The sequence below is a fragment of the Condylura cristata genome, unplaced genomic scaffold (assembly GCF_000260355.1).
Source record: "Condylura cristata isolate star-nosed mole 26May11 unplaced genomic scaffold, ConCri1.0 scaffold00017, whole genome shotgun sequence".
NCBI classification, from domain to species: domain Eukaryota; kingdom Metazoa; phylum Chordata; class Mammalia; order Eulipotyphla; family Talpidae; genus Condylura; species Condylura cristata.
The window spans coordinates 19,511,092-19,531,434 of NW_004567118.1; the positions used below are offsets into that span (position 1 = coordinate 19,511,092).

The 20,343-nt window shown below is 47.7% G+C and overlaps 1 protein-coding gene across 2 annotated transcripts in view; it reads right to left on the reverse strand.

Annotated features, from left to right (window-relative positions):
• Window positions 1-6,785: 6,785 nt before the first annotated feature.
• LOC101622337 (constitutive coactivator of PPAR-gamma-like protein 1) overlaps window positions 6,786-20,343 on the reverse strand; it is a 79,392-nt gene continuing 65,834 nt past the window's right edge. For both annotated transcript variants that reach the window (XM_012726464.1, XM_012726465.1), the window contains 6 exons: window positions 18,935-19,144; window positions 17,734-17,917; window positions 17,107-17,241; window positions 15,258-15,399; window positions 14,768-14,864; window positions 6,786-8,694 (listed from right to left, as the gene is read on the reverse strand). In XM_012726464.1, coding sequence (XP_012581918.1) covers window positions 8,383-8,694; window positions 14,768-14,864; window positions 15,258-15,399; window positions 17,107-17,241; window positions 17,734-17,917; window positions 18,935-19,144 — 1,080 coding nt within the window. In that variant the 3' untranslated portion in view covers window positions 6,786-8,382. The remainder of the gene's footprint in view (window positions 8,695-14,767; window positions 14,865-15,257; window positions 15,400-17,106; window positions 17,242-17,733; window positions 17,918-18,934; window positions 19,145-20,343) is intronic.

The window sequence follows — 20,343 nt, forward strand, 5'->3', positions numbered from 1 at the left end:
GGAAGGCGGGCCGGGACCGCGGGGAAGGCGGGCCGGGAGCCGGCGGGGAGAAGGTGGGTCAGGGTGATCCCGGCGCGGAAAGGATGGGTCAGGGGGACTCCGGCGAGGAGAAGTTGGGCCTGGCGAACCCACCAGGGGAGATGGCTAGGGTACCCCGCCAGGAGAAGGTGGGTCAAGGGGACCCGGGCCGGGAGAAAGGTGGGTGGGTCAAGGGACCTGCTGGAAGAAGGTGGGTCAGGGGGACCCCTGGGAGGGCAGGTGGGCTGGGAGAGCCCATTAGGAGAGGTTACTTGGAGATCCCAGCAGGAAAAAGTGGTCAGGGGGTTATTCAGAGGAGGTGGGCTGAAGGTACAGGGGAAAGGCAGACCCGGGAGACCCCTTAAGCTGTCCTTTCTTGTTCAGAAAGCCTGAAAACAACTCCTTGGCTCCAACTTTTTTTGACCCATCTGCCAAACTGGGGGCTGCCAGAGGTTCCTGATGTTCTTCCCCACCACCCACACCCCGCCTGCTCTCCCTGACAGTGTTTCTGGCCTGAACACAGCTTCCCTTTACCTTAATTTTTAACCTGAGAACTCTGATACTTAGACCCCAGAAAAAGGACAGAGTCAGGGGAGGCCAAGAGCATTCCAGCACTGGTTAGCTCTGTAAAAAGAGCCATCAGAAAGCCTGGTCAGAACCCCTAGGCCTCCATGACCTAAAGGGCAGGTAGGCAGTAAGCCTGAGCCTCCCACTGTGTCCTCAGTGGTAGCTGGAGGATGGGGTAGGCTCAGCTTCAGCAGTGTTAATGTGGGCCTGCAACCTTTGCCCTGAAGGGGTTCCCCCACCTCACCTGAGTCATCAGGGTCTCTGGAAGTCAGGAAGCTCTAAGGGATCCTTTCTCTGGGCATTCTGTAGCAGGCTCCCAATCCCCCCTCCAATGATTGCATCCTCCGGGCATCTCTGCTTTTGTGGATGTTGAGCAGAGTGGGCTCCTATTGCAGTCAGGGCCTGCATGCACCCGCACTGTCTCCGCCATCCTCCCTCAGCAAAGTCTGCATGGTGCTGGGGGTTTCAGCAACACAAGCACAGAAGTCCAGCCTTCCGCCCCACAGCATCCTTTAGTGCTAGGTGTCAGAGGCTTCTTGCCCCACTTGTGGGCTGCTCAGTCGAGGCAGAAACTGGTGGCTCAACAGGTGGCTGCTCAGCTCAGACTGGACAGTCTTAACCAGAGAGACCTGCATGCTGAAGGTGAGAGACGGATAAGGAAGCTGGTGGGGAGGGAATAGGAGGATATACTCCCCCATTGTCCTGCAAGTCCATCTTCAAGGCCTGAGTCAACACCTACATCAGTATGGACGTGCTCAGACCAGCACCATCCACATCCTGCCACTGTCGGCTATCTTCCAGAAATATTGGGAGGCCCTTGTGATACGGGGATGCCACCCTGTCAGTGGGCAACCCCACCCTCAGAAAGTGTGGCATACTGGAGGGTTTGGTACACACTCAGCAACACACTGACACCTGAGGTGTAATTGCTGCCAGATCAGAGACTGGTAGAGATGAAGATACTTTAAGTAATGTTAGTGCCATTTTCCAGAAAGGAAAACTAAGGCATGGGCAATAGGAGCCCACTCTGCTTACATGCCTGCAGCGGCAGCCAGCTGGCCACTGGGAGTGAGGAGCCAGCCAGGACTTCTCACACCTGAGTCTGTCCTGCTGCCCCTCAGCCACCTGCCAAGGCCTGAGAACGCAGTGGAGTCCTGGGAGTCAGTCCTCCGCCTGTACCACTTACTGCTGACCACAGGGGTGCCCCTGGTCGCCCTGCCTCACCTTGTCCATTTCCTGCCCCCTAGCCTCTCCAGTCTTTAGCCTGTCTACCATATCTGGAGTGTCTGATGTGGTCTTTCCTGTCACTCCCAAGGCTGCCTGCTCACTAGAGCCCGAGCTCCTTCTGTGACTGTCCTGTCATCTCTGTCCCTTCTTCCCATTCATGTACTTAACCATGTATTGAGCACCTGCTGTGTGCCCAGCAATGTGGTAGACAGTCCCAAGTCTGGGACTCGAGTTGCTATAAAGGAGACAGTGGCACTACTACTCATGTCACGGTGCCCTGGGAAATGGGTGGTGAAACAGCAAAGGCAGAGAGCTCTGGAGGTGACCCAGACCAGAGGCCTGGACCCTAGAGCAGGTGCCTAGAAAAGAGTTGAAGGGGAGTGCAGGGAATTCACTCAGAAGGACCCAAAAGGAGGGGTGTGATCTTGGGGGTCGAGGTATCCTCTTCAACCACATGTGTACCTGGCACCTATTTTCCAACATGCCCCATCTCCAGGCCCTGTGCAGGCACCAAGACCTCCTCACCACCAGAGGCCCATGCCACCAGCATCCAAATAACCCAACCAGCCAGCACCTCCACAACTGTCTCAATCTCCCAAACTGAAACTGACCCCAAGAAACACTGACTACCCCAGACCCCACACACAGCACTCCACAGTCTGGCTCTGAGTCAGACTAGTCTGGGCACCTCTCAAAAGTGGAATATATGGCATCTGTCCCTTTGTGACTCACTTATTTCATTGAACAGAGTCTTTACCATGCTGTTGCAGGTGCCAGAGTGTCCTTCCTTTTTAATGCTGAATAATGTTCCACTGTGCGTGTAGGCCATGTTTGGTTTCTCCATTCCTTGTTGATGGACACTTGGGTTGTTTCTCTTTTGGCTGTCATGACTTATTCTGCTATAAACATGGGTATGCAAATGTCGGTTCAAATTTCTGCTTTCACTTCTTCTGTGTAAAGACCCAGAAGTGGAATTGCTGGATCATATGGTGGTTCTATTTTTAAACTTTTGAAGAAGTGCATGGAGCTGTACCCACAGACAGTGCATGGGGTGCTGATTTCTTCACATTCTCATCAATACTTGTGATTTCTTGGGTTTTGTCTGAGTTTGGCTTCAGGGTAATGACCTCATAGAAAGCATTAGGAAGTGTTCCCTCCTCTCCAATTTTTGGAAAGAGTTTGAGAAGTACTACTGTTCTTTTTTCTTTAAATGTTGATAGAACTCACCAGTAAAGCCCTCTGGTCCTGGTTTTTCTGTCTTGGAAGATTTTTGATTATTGATTCAGTCTCGTAGCTGGTTATAGGCCTGTTGAAATTCTGTTTCTTCATGACTCAGTCTTGGGAGTTACATCTCTAGGAATTTGTTCATCTTACCTGTGATCCACTTTGTTGGCAGGGGAGCTATAGTGGTGAGCTAGGTAAACATCCTTGTACCCCAGAGCATAGGTGGCAGTGTGGGAGGCACCTACTGTCTGGGTGGAGATGGCAGATAGGAAAGGACGAATCCAGGATGTCCTTTTGTAACAGGTGGATTCTTCTCAGGTGGGCAGAGTTCCAAAAGCAGCCCTCTGAGGGTCCTAGACCAAGCTGATCTCCTAGAACCCATGGAAATGAACATTGGTTGTGAGAACTTGGAAGCCAACTAGGTTTTGCTGCTGGTGAGCATATAATTTACCATCCAAAGGGTGATGTTAATATAGCACCACAGTAGGGACAGAGGGAAGCAGGTAGGTCTCCCTTTAGCTCACATGTTCAGTCAGGACTATGAGTTGGACATGCATAATGCCGGGTGTGGGCCTTCTGGAGGGGGTCAGAGTGGGTCTGCCACTCTGAGTTTTCCTTTGTAGGATATGTTCTCTTTTTCTTTTCTTTTGTAAAGATTTTTATTTATTTATTTATCTATATGAGAACTAGGCCAGAGGTGTGGAGAGGTGGGAGGATTCACCAGAGACAGAGTGGGGAGCAAAACAGGGACATCTATTGAAACACACTGCTGAGCAGAGCAACTGGTAGCTCAGTAGAGGTCTGCTGCGCCATGTGGGTCACCTCCCTGGGCAGGGACTGAATTCACATCGTAGGGGCTGTTGATAACTTGATAGTACTGAGACTTTAATCCCTGCACCACCAGGGAGGCCCCTGCAACTACATTTTCACATGGATCTGTTTTTCTTGTGTCCTCTTTCCTGCGATGTCCTCTCCCCTTTTAGAGAGGGACCACAGTAGAGGGTGCAGGTCTCCGCTCCCTCAGGGCTGTCTCCACAGCAGTTGGGTACAGCACCTGTCCCAGTGGGCCCTCTGCAGATTGAAACAGGTAGACATCCAGGAATCTCTCTCTGCAGGGAGGCCAAAGTTTCTCCCATTGCATAGGCTTGGGAGAGCTTGTAGAGGGTTTGAAGTAGCCGGTGAGGATAAGACCTTCACGTTGAAACCTAGTCTTTGCCTGCAGGTCTCTACTTTAGGTATCAAGAAACAAGCCAGTGCTAAGTCATCTCCAGCCAAGGTCTGGAAGTGAAACACAGATTCTATAAATCTGCTGGGGCTGCTGTCACCAGGTACCACAGTCTGGAGTGTCAGGACCATAGAAATAAGTCATCTCAGGGTTTTGGGCCACAAGTCCAAGATCAGGAATCTACTCCCTCAAAGGGGCTTGCATCACCCCATCTTACCTGAAATGTTCGTGCCTGACACGAACACCCATCCCTTCCATGGGGGAAGGAAGCAGCCTTTTACTGCTGTGCCTGATACAGACACTCTGCAATACACTGTGGACATGGAAGAAGCTGTGTCCAGCCACAGTCCAAGCACTATGGTGTAGCCACCCCTGAGTCGTGGGGCCATGGTAGAATCAGGACTGGCAGGGAAAGACAGCCATCAGATTACTTGTTACATGGGGAAACATGTAACAAATGTGGCTTGGATATTTTGTCAACAAAACATCTATATTACTTAGGAAAAGGAAAGACAATAACCAATTTATATATTTTTATCCCCCCTCCCCCACCACCATGACTTAATATTAACAGCAGGTATCTCAGGATGGAGGAATCACAGTAATTTTTCTTTCTTTGCCTGTCTTTTAAAGTGACAAGTGAACATATTACTTTGGAAACAAAAAAATAATAAAAGCTGTTATTTAAAAAGGGGTAAAAAAGCAGTAAGTTGGGAGAGTGTGGTTTACTCTAATAGCATGGGGTCCACGGGCAGAACTGGGACTGGAATCGACTATACACGGCCTCTGGGTCACCTGTGTGACTTCAGCCCCCACACCTGGTGGCATGGGGGGATAGCAGCGTCTCCAGCAAAGTACTTGTGTCCTTGCCTTTTTCTACTGCCCAGGTCTGTGCCTCTACCCTTCCAGCCTCTCCCAACTTGAGGGATCTCTGCTGTGGTGTCCATGATGGTGGTGGAATACTGTGGGTTAGAACGCGCGGGTGCGAACACAACCCTCCCAGAAAAGATTTGTTACAGGATCATGTTATAGGATGGGTGCATGCGATGGACACGAGTTACACTTGCTCCATTTAGGGTGAGAGGTCCATCGGGTCCTTCATGGGCTCAGATTCTGTAGGATGCAGTTTCATTCCTGCCACCCACCAGCTCCAAAAATTAGGATGGCCAAGGCCTGGTAGTTGACCCTGATTCTGACCAAATATGATGCAGCAATGCAGGGCCTGAATCCACATCTCCGAGGAACAGTGAGAACTTGCTGAGTCCTGGGCATTCAGGGCACTGGGGGCCCGTGGTCAGCCGTGCTGGATTCCCGGCACCAAGAGCCATGGTCATTCCCGGGATCGGAGTAGTGGTCGCTCGGAGCACCTGGAGCTCTGCCTTCTAAGGGCCCTAAGCTCAGGTGCCGACCACAGGAAAGAAGGCGCGGGTCTGGCGAGATTGTCTGGGGTGGGTTCTAGAAACAAGAAACTCTGAGAACTTGGCCGCGTTCACCTTCAGGGCTGCAGATTCCGCCTAGGGCCTGGACTGCAAACACACGCCAGACACGGGCGACAGGCAGTGGCGCGCGCGCAGATTGGCGCAGGGCGGAGGTGGGGGACGCCTAGAGCTTCCGCGCACGCGCGGCCTCGCCCTCCTCCCGCAGGACCCCGCCCCGCCGGCTTGAGGACTCCACCCTAACCCTCCTCTCTACGCCAGGCCCCGCCTCGCCCCGCCCCACGCAAGGCCATTTCCGCCTCACGCACAGGCTCAACCACTCCCTGAGCAGAGTCCACTTCCGTCCAGCGTACAGTCAGGAAGTGTGCCGCAGGCGCCCAGTCCGCGCCTTCTGACACAGAAGTTGGGCTGAGTCCGGGGGTGGGCAGCCTCCGGGCCTTTCCAGCTCCCAGGACTCTTTCAGCTCAGCCCACGCCCACACTGAACCCTTTCCGTTTTACTAGCTACTCCCAACCCCGGGATCTCCCGGCGCGTCTAGTCCCACTCCTTTACCCGAAGTCCAGCTCCGTTCTTCCAGCCCTCCCTCCTCCACCCTATCCTGGAATCCGCCTTCCAGATCTGGACAATCCCAAGAATGGACAGCAAGATGACCACCAAGCACCCTCGGACCTTTCTTAGGGTGTCCCATTCCCTTTCTTCAGTCCTGTCTGCTGCCCTCTCCACATCCACCACCGAGAGGCTACAAGGAAGGCAAAGCGGTGGACACAGCTACAACTCTAATATCCATCTTAAATACATGGTTTACTCCAGTCATAATTTCCTTGGGTTGTCTTTAAAAATTGAAGTTCGATGTCTAAGCCTGCACTATCAGAATGTTGTTCTGAATCTATGAAATTCAGGCGTAAACATCAGCATAGAATTTTCAGTCAACCACGGGTGTATGTTCCATTAGAGCTAGAAACCTGGAATCAGAGAGGACAGGGGGGTTCTAAATTTTGGTCACTCACCCAAGTGCTACAGTTACTCAATTTTAATCAAACCTCAATCGAATGCATATTTTTATAAGGAAATTTGAAGCCACAACATCCTTTATACTAAAAGAATAGAGATTTTTATTAAGCATTGTAAGTTGCATTCAATAGCCTTCAGATACACCACACCACAACCCGTCTACAATCAGTCAAACCCAACAGCAGTTCATTCTTGCACAATCCATGAGTTAGGGCAAAACTCCCTTCAACTTACAGTAAGATCCTACTCAGGTCTTGCGGGCAGGGATTGGGGAATTACATCTCATTTCTGATCACTAATGTGTGATGAAGAGCATCAGGAGAATTATATGAAAACGAATAAGAAGTGATTCTGATTTCAAAGTACATTGTTTGGAAACATTAACAAAAACATCAAAATGATATAAGTATACCTGCTTCTACTAAATTCTTGATGGGAAAGTTCTCAAGAACAAGCAATTTGTTTCTTGCTACAAAGGGGGGGTGTTTTTTTTGTGTTTTTTTTTTAAAGATCAAAGGGATTTTTTTGTTTTTCACAGAATTTCATATTTTGCTAATATGAAGGCATAAAACAGCAACAAAGAACAATAATGCATACAGCGGTGAGTACACCAGGGTAATGTTGATATTCGAAACGGCTAGATAATTTGGGGGGGGGGTTTTAGAATAAATGCAACAGAGGTCAATAATCACAAAATTTTAAGGTTAGAGCAAGATCAGTCAATGACTAAACAGAGTTAACATTTTTTATAGGACTATTACTGATTATTAGCATTTTTGTTTTGCAAATGGGCACATACTGGTAAGAATGGAAGAAAGGACGATAACATGCATAATATTAACTACACACTTTTAAAATTATGAACCATGCAGAAGTTTAGCTCAAGTAGTAGCACTAATGGTCTACATCCGATTCAAAACCACATAGTTCATTGATCACAGAGGCATGGTATTAGGTCACGAAGTTTCAGAACACATTGTTGATTTTGAGAGGTCATTTGCATCTTCTATGATTTCAACTTTATCTCCATGTAACTTGCTTGTAAAGTATGTATGATGTACTGTGTATTTAAAATCAGCAGAACGGCAATATTACTCTATAATTTTTTAGTTTTGATAGTTGCACTTTTTTTTTAAAACACAAAAGAACCACATCAACAGTGATGAAATTTAAGTAAGAAAGAAAACTGTGGTTGTGCCTTATTTCTTTCATAATCATAAAATCAAAGCCTTTAACAAAGCTTTCTTGTGAAACAGTAATGCAAAATCAAATATAATGGCATACATATGGTGCCAAATGCTAAAAATGATATTTTAAGCTATATATACTTAAAGACTGCCAAAATTTGTTTTCTTTATAGTTCAAGAAACACAACTATAGGCTTTTGTCATAACCAGTTTAAACTGTGTGTGTACTTCATTTTAAGTGTGGGAGTCAAATGCTCTTCATTTTCTTTCTCTCTTTTTTGTTTATTGTAGCATTTTGACTACAACTGGTTAAAACTGAAAACGTGTTGTTTAAATCTCTGATATCAAAGAGGGATCCGAATTTCCAAAGTCCTCATTTTTCTCTTACGGAAAGGAAAAAATGTACATAACTGTAGGCTCTCTTTCTCTCCAGATATTCCTAAATCCTTACCCTTCCAGCATCCTTCACCCTCTATAAAAAATAAGTTTACTCTTCTTTCTTTAAGACAGCGGCCTGCAGAGCATCAGCTCTACGGCAAGCGCCGTCTGAACTTAGTGCATGTAAGTGAGGATTTGTATTGCACGTCTTAGAGTCATTGTTCAAGGCACTTTCCGAGTGGCTGGGGGCCCTGGCGTCGCCTGCGCTCCCGTTCATCTGGGGAGCCGGCTTCTCCTCAGCCACCGCTCCATTTTCAGCCAGGGACCCGTCTGAAGACACAGCGGAGGACTTGGATTCCCCGGATCTCGACTTCAGCTCTTTGGCCACTTCTTCTGCGGAAGCAGCATAAGGAGGTTTGCCCTGTTAGATTGAAGGACAGCAAATGGTAAGGCAGCTCTGGTGAGTAGGGGCCAAGAGGGGACATCAACCCTGGCCTGATGACACCTGCTGTGGGTTCAAGGACAGAAGAGAGAACGTGACTGGCTCCTTGGGAGCTGTGCTCTGTAACACTGCATATGACGGCACACATTCTCTACCTTCTAGGATATACAGCCTGTGGTCTACATACCCTATACATTCCATCTGTGCCAGGCTGTCTAGCTTCTAGCAACTTCTCTATATACCTGTGCATGTGCTCCTTTCTCCTATATATGCAATAAGCTTTTCAGTACACATGCCACATAGCCGATATCCTATCAACACTGCTGCCTACACAGTCGCTCTATGTTACAGACTCTGTAACCCTCTACCCTCCAAATACTCTACAGTCTCTCCAGCTGATACTCCCAAAGCACACAGCGCGAACATCTTTGGTACACTCTTGTGCAGTCTGTGCACTCTGGACGCCACAGTACACTATCTTTGCTTCACGTCAGCTGGCAAGAAGTGTCTCCTGTCTCAGCTTTTCTGGAGTGAAGTCCCAACAGTGAGGTGATCCCTCTACCTAATCCTTTAGTATGAGCTACATCATATACCGTAACAAATACCCCTCAATAAGACACCTCTAGAATTTTAGATCTCTGCCATCGCCTTCATGAACACCAACTCCCATACTCACCTTTTCAACTGGGAAATGGAAATTTTTTTAAAGATTTATTTATGCATAGAGAACTGGGGTACAGGCCAGAGGTACAGGGGCAGTGAGAGGATTCACCAGAGACAGAGTGGGGAGCAGAACAGGCAGATTGGCAAAGTACAGTGCTGAGGGGAGCAGTGGGTGGGTAAGGGGAGCGCTGCTGTGCCATGTGGATCACCTCTCTTGCTGGGATTGAACTCCTGCTGAAGTGGCTTTAAGCTGCATAGTGCTGTGCTTTAACCCGCTGTGCCACCAGGGAGGAAAGTTAAACAAAGTCCTCTCTGGGCAACCCCAATCAGAAGCAAGTCTGTATTAATACTTTGCAACCTGTGTTTGTGATTTAACTCCTGTGAGTCAACTGCCCTACTCCTCTTGAGATTCATAAACCTCTGGAAGAAATGAACTTTGAGAGGATTCAGCACACCTCCTAGAAAACCAGGCTTCTTGGAAGAGTCAGAGATTCAGTCTGATTGTTTCAGTGGGTCCTGTCTTGGGCCAGGGGGTTCTCAGCTTGCACTCTGACATTTGGATACAAGTAATTCTGTTGTGGGGCCATCAGTGCACTATGGGGTCAACTGCATCCAGGCCCCTGCCCAGGTGGAACTCTGGATGCCATAATCACACCCAATTGGCATGTCTCCAAGCATTGGCAAGGTCCTTTGGCAGAATCTCCAGGGCTGAACATCATTGTTACAGACTGACTCTCGCTTTCAGAAGGAGCCAGCTACTTACAAACCTAGCGGCTCCCTGTCCCTCATCTTCCAGAATAAGGTAGCATCTTCTTCTGGCATCCTACTCCAAAGATCAGGGAAAATAAAGCATCACCTAGCCTAGATGGGGCTGGGTACCTGGACCTCACCACAGGAGGTACCACAGTCCCCCTGGGCTCAATTCCCCATAGCGCCTTTTATTTCGGTTTTCAATCCTTGAATTCAGAAACACTAATGGAAACAGCCCAGAAGTGGACACTACTGTCACTTCTTCGTGGAACCTTAAGAAAAATAATATAAAAATATAGGAGGGCCACTGGGGGAAGAGAAAAATACAGAAGATGTCGAGTCCACTAATTCAGACCCAACACTTTCTGTCCTCATTCTCTCAGGGAAATGTCCACATGGGACTGAGCCAGTCCCGCAGAGACACAGCCAGAATGAAAAGTGGCCCTTGGCTTACTGGTGCTGGAGCCATGGCCTGTGCACTAGGGAGCAACCCATGGTTATCCCACAGCGATACAAGACTGAAAGGAAAGCCAACTTGTGCCTATTTGGAAATACCATCTCTCTCCCCACAACCAGCTCTCTGCATCACAGCCTGCAAGGCTCTGCCCTGTAAAACATGCCCAAGCATAGACAGCATTGTTCACTAACACCCACTTAGAACTGGCCCCTCAGGTGGAACAGGGAGTAAGCACTCCTCATCATCTTCCTTGCCCAGGTGCAGGGACACTAATTTCACCTAGAGATAACTGGGCAGGTCATGGGGGAAAGCAGAGGACCTCAAGAAAAGCCAGGGAGTAAGGCAGAAACTTAGGGAAGGCTTCAAAACGAAAGGGAAAAGTCATCCAAGAAATGAAAACTAAACTAAGAACACCAACTAAACGAGACACTGAAGAAGGTGAAAAGGAAGAAAATTAAAATCCAGAAGAAATAAGACAGGGAAATGCAAATCAAATCCACAGCAAGATGTCCCTTCACACCCGTCAGGATGGCTAAAAGAAAACAACCTCCAGTATGTACTGGTGGGCATGTGGAGAAATCAGAACCTTCCACACATTGCTGGAGGAATAGAAATGAGTGTGGCTGGTGCTAAATAGTCTAGTAATGTGGTTCCTAAAATGCTTGAACCACAGGACCCAAAAGCTCACACCTACTTGTAAACCCAAAGGAACTGAAAGCATGGCCACACAAAAACATGTACATCCTGGCTATCCCTAGTAGCACTAGGCTGCATATTTGAAAGCAGCCAAAAGAGCAGCTGAAAGTCCTTAAACTTAAAAGTTCTCATTATAAGAAAAAAATTGTAAGTCTGAGGATGAATGGTAACTGGATTTATTGTGATCATTTCTCAGTGTATGGAAATATGTAATCATTATGTTGCATACCTGAAATCTTAAATTAATAGTCAATTATAACAATGAAACTGAGGACATTAAACAAACTTGTACATGTATAGTTGGCTGAGCAGTGTTAGTCTCAATAGCCCAAAGAGTGGGAACATCCTAAATGCCCACCAATTAATGAATGGGTAACAGATGTGGTGCTCCATCTGAGCATCACTCACCAGCAGACAGGAGTGAGGCCTAAGTGCCGCTATAGCCTGTGCATTTACATAAAATACGCAGGCAGAAAAATCGCTAACTAGAGGCAGATTCAGGGTTGTTGGGGACGGGATTGCTAGGGACAAAGGGGTTTCTTTTGGAAAACAAATGTTCTGAGTAAGTGATGGCTGTGCAGGACTGTGAGAATAGACTGAACTGCAAAGTTTATGTGATGTGTAAATTCTATCTCAAAAACAGGAAGAGATAAAAAGAATTAAAAATGTGCCAAGCACTAGAGGTAGACATAACAGGAGAGCAGAAAATGACTACAGAGCAAAAAAAAAAAAAAAAAAACACCTCACAGAAACAATTCAAGAACACTTTCTGCCATAAAAGATCTGAAATTGCATGTAAAGAGAGCAGTCATGCTAAGCACTAGCAGGCAGGTTAGCCAAGTCACTAAACTGACAGAAACATAACACAGCTTGAACATGTAAGCCACAACAGCCGACTGTTTCCTATGAAGACAATTAGATTATTCTCAGCCTGTCAGCAAAGCCTGACAGAAGAAAATGATGTAGTGTGGGAGAAGCCTCAAAGGCAATGATGCAAAGGCCCAGGGCAGCAGACACCACCAAGTTGACAGTGGGCATAAGGGAGCATGAGGCTCAGGCCAGCTTAAGGCAGCAGCAGAGGGTTTTAAAATGCAAGGAGGTGGGGAAACAGGAAGCGCCTGCCAGCGTTTCCTTCTGGCTGTTGTCAGGGCGGTGCTAGCAATGCAGTGTTAGCAGCTGTTCTAAGCCAACGTGTGAAGTGAGTGACGGTTATGGGTGTTGTGATGTAGCCACCTGGGTTCTCAGGATGAAGAGAACATACAGACATAAACAGAATAGGTTAAGTCAAATTCCTGGAGTCCTAATTTAAATTGGAAGTCAAATTGAGGTATTTTATTGGAAAACATTTGAAAAGGAGCAGCACACAGTGGCTATGTGTATGAGCCTTTCTACTGGAAAAGCCCAGAAATGGTGATTCTATGTGAAAGGGAAGGACACAGAGATGTGAAAGAGAAGAGGTGAATAAAAACACAGTAATCTGAGGTTTGAAAAGAAAATGCATTGGTATTGTGTGTGTGTTTATATATATACAGAACACGAGGTACAGCAACCACTCCAACAGCATTCAGAGCCATTGGTGCATGCACATACTCTGGTCTTAAAATGCTGTTTCCCAGTGAAGAAGCCAAAAAACTATAAGAAGTGATCACCCTAAATCTGCTGATCCAGGCCACACACCAGACGGGAACCACCAAAGAATAGAACCAAGTCTCCAATGCCCAGGACAAGTGGGTGAGTACTGCGGCACACAGATACCCAGCCATTCCCATAAGGACTCTTGTACTTTGCAACCCCCAGTGAATGACAGGCCTAAATACAGAACACGTGGGCAGACACTAGGCACCCTGAGTAATATGCAGCTCTCCTTGTCTTGCATAGAGACATACACTAATCTAGCTAGCACTGAAGCCAGCCACTAACTGTAAAGACGACAACAGAACCACATGTGCACTCGGCAAAAACCAGCAACCCTGAGAACAGAATACCCCAAGTGGTCCCTTGATATATGACATGAAGGACAAAGACCCACAAGATCAAAAATCAAAATCTAAGGTGCCATAGCAAACTATTAAGAAAGTAAACAAACCTCAATCACAGTACCTAGGGGGCCACAAGTGTGTGGGTAAAACCACGGAGATGAGGAAAAGTGTCAGGGAGATGAGTGCGAATTCCAGGGGCCTGGTTATTTCGGGAAGAGGGAGGAGGAGGGCAGTGGCACACCAGTAGAACACTGTCCATCCCATGAGTAATGGCTACCTAGGCCTTTGTTTTAAGGCTTTTGTATGTCTCCTTTATATTATAATAAAAATAAAACATTTTAAACCATGTGGGGATACACTGCCTATGAGAAGCTCAGGAACAGCCCTGTACCCACCAAGATGGTGGGGCGGGGGGGGGGGCAGTCAACTGGGTGTTCTCCCCTCTAGTGACCCTGTTGTAAGGCTGAGCACCTTTAGTTGAAAAGGGCATCTCTCTGCTGGTAGAAAGAGACCAGGTGGGGCTGAGGAGCCAGCTATGCCTGCTGTCTGCTCCCTGAATGCATGGGCTCAAGAGGCCCCTGCCTCTGCTCTTGTCACTAGGCAATTTCATCAAAACACAAGTCACCCAGATACTAAGATCACCTGGTAAAGGCAAAAGTCACATTTCCTATTTGCCAGTACGTTTCCCAATATATGTTGTTGATACAGGAGTATTAAAAATATATTCCACTCGGCCCTCCCTGGTGGCGCAGCAGGTTAAAGCACAGCACTGAGAAGCTTAAGCCACTTCTGCATGAGTTCGATCCCCACCTGCCCCGGAGGAGATCCACATGGCGTGGCAGACCTCTCCTGACCCGCCCACTGCTCCCCCCTCAGCAGTGTACTTCGTCGATCTGCCTATTCTGCTCCCCACTCTGTCTCTGGTGAAGCCTCTCACCCTCTGCATCTCTGGCCTGTATGAATAAATAAATCTTTAATATATATATATATATTCCACTGTTTCTGTGTATAGCATGGAAAAAAATACACACACTTAGGTTAAATATCTTAATTCAAGAAAAGAGACACACAGTAGTAGAGCTGTCTATTGGTACTAAAAGACTGTTTTCATGGGGGATTCAACAGAATCCAGGTGCTGAAAGGGCACATTCAGAGCAGAGGAAACCCCAGCTTTTCCATGAAAACAGGAATATTTGTAGACTTCAGCTCCCTACCGATCGTCCTTCAGGGGACAGCTACTGAATGAAGACAAGACACAAAAAAGACATACTGTCCCAGGGTTAAGTTACAACTTTCTATTTAAACCCTGAACACTGTTTACCTAAGCAGTGCTTTATAACGTACACACCCTTCCAGGCAGCGTGTGACATGGTGGCTCGGAGGAGAGTGGCACGTGGGAGCAGCACGGGACACACAGTGCTACAGGAACACCCCTGCCACCCCAGGATGGAAATGGACACGGGGACTAGACCCCAGAGTAGCGGCGCACACTCTGTCTGGTTAGTACCTGAATCACGCCCTGGTTTTTATAGCCTCTGCCATAGTACCTTCCCCCTCTTCCAAAGGTCCTGATCACCGGGGTGGAGATCACGCCTCTAGGACGCCTAAGCCAATGAGAGAGCAAAAGCAGACAACAGTTAAATGTTTAAAATAACATCAAATGGATTTAAAGTTATCAAATCTCATGTCATGACTGTTAAACACTGGGTCTAATAGTGGTCACACACAGATTTGTGCCAAGGCATCTCATTTTGTGGATTCATATCTAGTGCCTTCAATTTAAAACATAACACTCTTCCCCAAAAGGCTGTTTTTTAAACATTAAAATGATTTGCATAGTTCCATGATGCTATATACAACAGACCCTATGGCACCACCATATGATGTCAAAGACTATATATTGAACGATATGGAAATAGTCTTAGTGAAATCTTAACTGAAAAAGACAAGTGGGGATGTTTTACTTATAAAAGCACACTTTCATGATTCGAACTTACCCTCTAGTGGGCCCTCCAACAGACACGACCTGGAGGGGGAAGGGCCCCCGGGCCCCCCGGCCCCGCCTGCTGCCAGCCCAATGGCCAACCACGGTGCCTGCTATTTCTAGTTTCCCTCCCTGAGAAGGTATAGGTTGGATTCCTAAACAAACAGAGAGAGAGAGAAATATTTAAAATCACAAAGAGGAAGAATAAAAAGCATGTAACTTGTTTTCCATATTGGTTTATATTGACCAGGAAGGCCCCTTCTTTCTTATGTGGATGTCTATGTGCACATGGTGTGGTTTTAAGTGGTTTTGACTGTTGTTAAAAATACACCTGAAAGTAAGTCAGATGCGCTCATTTATCCATGACAACTGAAACAGATCACCACCAAGAAATGTGTAGGCTTCTAAGGGAGAGCACAGGCTCAACTGGGCATCTTGGTACCTCCTATGTTGTGCGATGGAAGTCTGCAAATTCACTGTGATTCTCTCTTTCAGAAATTACTCCAAGTTTACTGCTTTAACCAAACATTATGGGCTGGTATTTCTGGCTGTGTGGTTAAATCAGATTTCCTGTAGGCAGGGTCCTGATACTCTGTGTATTCGCGAACCTATGTAAGTCACTGGCAGCCAGAAAACTCAAAGAAAACTGTCAAATAATTAACTGAAAACAATACTTTTGACCCAAAAGAAAAGATCCTCAGGCATCTTATTTTCTGTCAGATGGAGAGAAATGAGTAGCTCCTCATCATCTGGGCATTAGTTTAGAGACTGCTAGGCAGCATGAACCAGAAAAGCCTACCACAGGCCTGCACTTTCATGGGTCACTTAATACAGATCTAACACAAGATATCCAATGAAAGTTACTTGAACATATAGCCAACAAAAAAATATGAACGAGACACTGCATTCCTTTTTCCATGTTCCATTCGCAGGACGCAAGTCAGTCTAGACAAACCACAGAGCAGTGAGCCACGTGGGGCCGCAGTCGGCGTGCCAAACAGCCCGGCTCTGAGTCCCAGATCCAATCTGGGCAGCGGGGAAGCATGCGGCCTCAGACCCCTCTGTCCACAGTCACACCTCCCAAGCTTTTAACCCAGAGGGATTTTCCAGACAGGCATTGTGAGGTGACGCCGCCTGCCAAGCAGAGAGCACAGGTCACTGCAGGCAGGGACAGGACAGGCAGCACCAGTCAGCGGGTAGGAGGTGCATGCACAACCCACCCAGATGCCGGTCACAGCCTAGAAACAGATTTGGAAAAACCTTCCTGGTCAAGACAGAACAGCTGGCCTAGTCACCCAAAGTGTACCCAAACAACCTTAGAGATGTGGCCAGGTGAGATTTGCAGTCCCCCAAAATGCAGTATTTACGATACATCCACAACTCACAGACTTCAAATTACAGCAAGATCATCTGACAATATTTCAAAATTCAATGTTTTGAAGTCACAGTTTTTCTCCCTTGCAAGCCTGATAAAAGTGAAAAGAGAAGAAGTAGGAATCTAAAATGTATCGGACAGGAGATCTTTTAAAATATTTCTATGAAACAAACTGTAGTAGACTTTTAAAGCTAAAAATTCTGTAGCCCAAGAACCTTCTTTATAAGGCATAATCTTCTTGACCAGAAGGTGCTATTAAGGAACATGGTGGAAGACAGTCCACAGGGTGTAATGGGGTGGTCGCTTACTAATGGTCAGAGGTGTTCGGATGCAGTGGCTCATGTTGGAAGACTGAGAAGAGGCCGGAAACGCTGCTGTAGAGACTGGAGGGCAGCAGGCCAGGGGTGGAGTAGCGGGCATGGGGTTGGCAGAGAGGAGAGGGCGGGGCAGGAGTAGGAGCAAAGTTCCAGAGGCTTGGCATAATTACCGGTCTGTGACTTGGTAGTCCTGCTGCTGTCCCCACCTGAGAAGGCTCCACAGTGTCCCGCGGTTGACACGCGGAAGGCACGATAAGCGCCTGTCGCTACAGTTTCCCCATAGGGGCCTCCAAAGCCACAGACTCCTAGGGGACCAAAGGGGTAAAGGGAGAGAGAGAGAGACCAGAAGCTGTGAGGAACTGGGATTTGGGAGAAACCCGGAGCCTCAGTAGTGACCAGGCTCTTCAGTTGGTGTTCTTACACCCTGGGGACTGGGGCAGGGTCTTGGCCCCTCCAGCTGTCCCAAGCAACACTGCAGCGTCAGCCAGGCACCCTTGGAGGGGCTTCTGCAGCAGGACTGGGGGGGGGGCAGAGGGGGGAGAGCAGCAGCAGCTGGGCCACTGGCTCACACGTGGCTTCAATGGCAGGGCCCTCTCCCTTAAGTCCGAGCATGAACAGAATTTTCATTTCTATTGATTTTAAACTCATCTCTCTGCAAGATGAGATAACGTGTGGCCCCCACCTCACCCCGTTCCTCAATGCCAGAGTCAGGTCCATTTCTTTCTGATGTGAAGACTGTTGCAGCAGACCTCACACCCCAGCGGACCACAGGGCACGGAGGCTGAGGGTAAGCTCACCGGTGAAGCCCCGCCCTCGGCTCTGGGCAGGGGGCACAGGCCCGAAGTGGCGTGGGTACACCGAGGTGGGGTAGAAGGGCAGCGGCGCAGGTGGTGGGAAGGGCAGTGGGTGGCTCTGCCGGGAGAAGTTCAGCCCCTCCAGGATGCTCTGCCGCATCTTCTCCACCTTGGCCGCCTGCTCCGCCTGCAAGTGAAGCACCGGTGGACATAGTCACGGGTCTTCATGGAATTGGGGTTAACACAAAGAAATGAGACAAGGACTGCTGAGACACAGCTAACGTAGCACCCGTAGCATGGCCCTAAAGCTCAGTAATGTTATTCATTACACACGCAACATGCGAAATCCAGCCACTGTCAACCCCATAATCTTCATTTCCTATGCAATAGGTACTTAAAGCCCTATGCTCAGCATATCTTTAGGTGAGATCATTTACTTTAGAAGTTATTATTAACTGAAGCTGTGGATTTAGTTCTCAAAAATCAATGGCTGAGTCCAGACAGACCAACTTGTAGCCTCCACATCCACTTGGCAACTCACAGAGAGACATCTCCCTCAAGTATCAAAAGTTTACTCTCCAGTCAGTGTGGTTCTCAGGTCAGGTGCTGACTGCGTCCTACAAAGGGAAGTGAGGCGGACGTTTCCTGATGAGGCCGACAGGAGAGCAGCCCACCTGCTGCCCGCGCCTGGGGCTGCCCGTCCATCCCTGGGGCTGCCCACCCCCGAGGCTGCCCTTCTGTCCAGTGTTCTCAGTCCAAGGCCAGTGTGCTTTCCAGAGAAGTTGCTGAACTGGACAAACTTCATTCAGGTGGAGCCGTGTGTTCAGTCTGAATGAACCGGCAGTATCAACTGAAGGAGATGTCTTAAATCAGAAACACGCATATGCTAGGGATGCAACCAGAGGCTTGGAGGAACATAACCTGCATTCCCCAGGAGCAGAGATTCAGCATTTGTTCATCCAGGTTTCGTAGAATGTGCAGAGTGTTACATAATTACTGCGAATAACGAGAACCAAGAACCCGGTGTGTACTGGGGCTCAGCTCCCACTTCTGAACTGAATTTAGTTCCGGGCTAGGCTGTGTAATCCACATCAGACGCCTGTTGCACGGTAACCGCAAATCTGGTGCTGAGGATGACAGAGCTGCCTGGAGAGCGCTTCATCGTGGTGACAAGTGCCTCCCGGCTCCCGCACCCAAAACTCACCTGACCATCACAGAGGTCGATGAGCGGGGTCTTCTCCCGGCTTGCTTTGAGGAGTTTGGACTGGAAGAGCTTCCCATCAAAGTACATCCAGGGACAGCAGTGCTCCCAGGGCACAGGCTGGCCGCAAGCATCGTTTGCAAACAGTGCCATGTCCACCCCGCTCATGAAGAGTGCTGACAGCTGAATGCCTCGGGGGTCCAGGTTCTCAATCTTTAAATGGAAAAGAATGATTTCTATGGAGTACAAGTACACAGTCTCCTCATCACCATGTCTGACTACAGCTCTCCATGGTTAAGGGGACACCCTCAACATACTCATAAAGCACCCACCCCACAGAGACCTGGCACTGACCATCCCAATGGAAAGACGCCTGATGTCATTAACAAGGTTAAACTTAAAGGCAATGACTTACAAACACTAAACCATTTCAATTTGGAAGTGTCAGAGGAATGTAAAGTAATACTGTATTTAAGGAACAAATGACTAATAACCTCCTTAGCAGTGAGGAAACACAGGATTCATTTATTAAATAAAATTTTATACTTTGTATTTTATAGGCTGGTAATGTATTAATAGAAAGGGTATAAAAAGAAACATTCTATTAAGTTCCTACATTTTTTAAGTAGTTACTCTATTAAAAAATTACCTGGCATAATTTCATTCTTTAACTTGTATTGTCTAGATTATTTTAAATGTTAATGTTTTAGATAGCAACTTAGTAATGAGACTGTCAAAATGTTTTAGGAGAAATGGACAGCTTATTAATGAAAGAACACAACAGCAAAAACACTGTCTGAACCATACAGCCTAGGGACCTAGAGACTTCTCTCCAGCCCCTCCTCACCCCGCCTCGCCGGGAGTGTCCCAAGCACACAGCCCTCCCTCCCAGCGTGTGATGAGCAAGATGAGAAACACTGACAAGTACAGTCAACTCTTGATTATCTGTCTGTGAGGCCCCCGTTTGTGGATTATCTGGAACTGAGGTCTGGCTATCTCTCTATCACGTAGTTTCTGAGGAGATGGCCGTGAGGAATCTGGTTTTTAAGGGGTGACAACCTGGGCAACTCCCAATGGTGACAGGTGAACTGGCTTTTCACAAAGACAGCACAAGTGACATCAGTGCCAAGTAACTGGCAAACACATGACCATGTGCTGTTCTGCGCTGTCTGTTCAATATCCCCACTAGCAGCTACCACTGTGTTTCCAGCCTGCTTTGTTTTTTAAGTCTCTACAGTTTTTTAAGAGATTTGTCCATAGCCCACAGTCCTCCCACGCCACCTTGGGAGGAGACTAAATGTGATCACTGGAAGATAGTCGGTGGAGTGATGGAATTAAATATTAATTTTTATATTTATGAGCAGAAAGTGGAGGAAGAGAGGTTCAAAATGGAACAAAACTGAACCTGATTT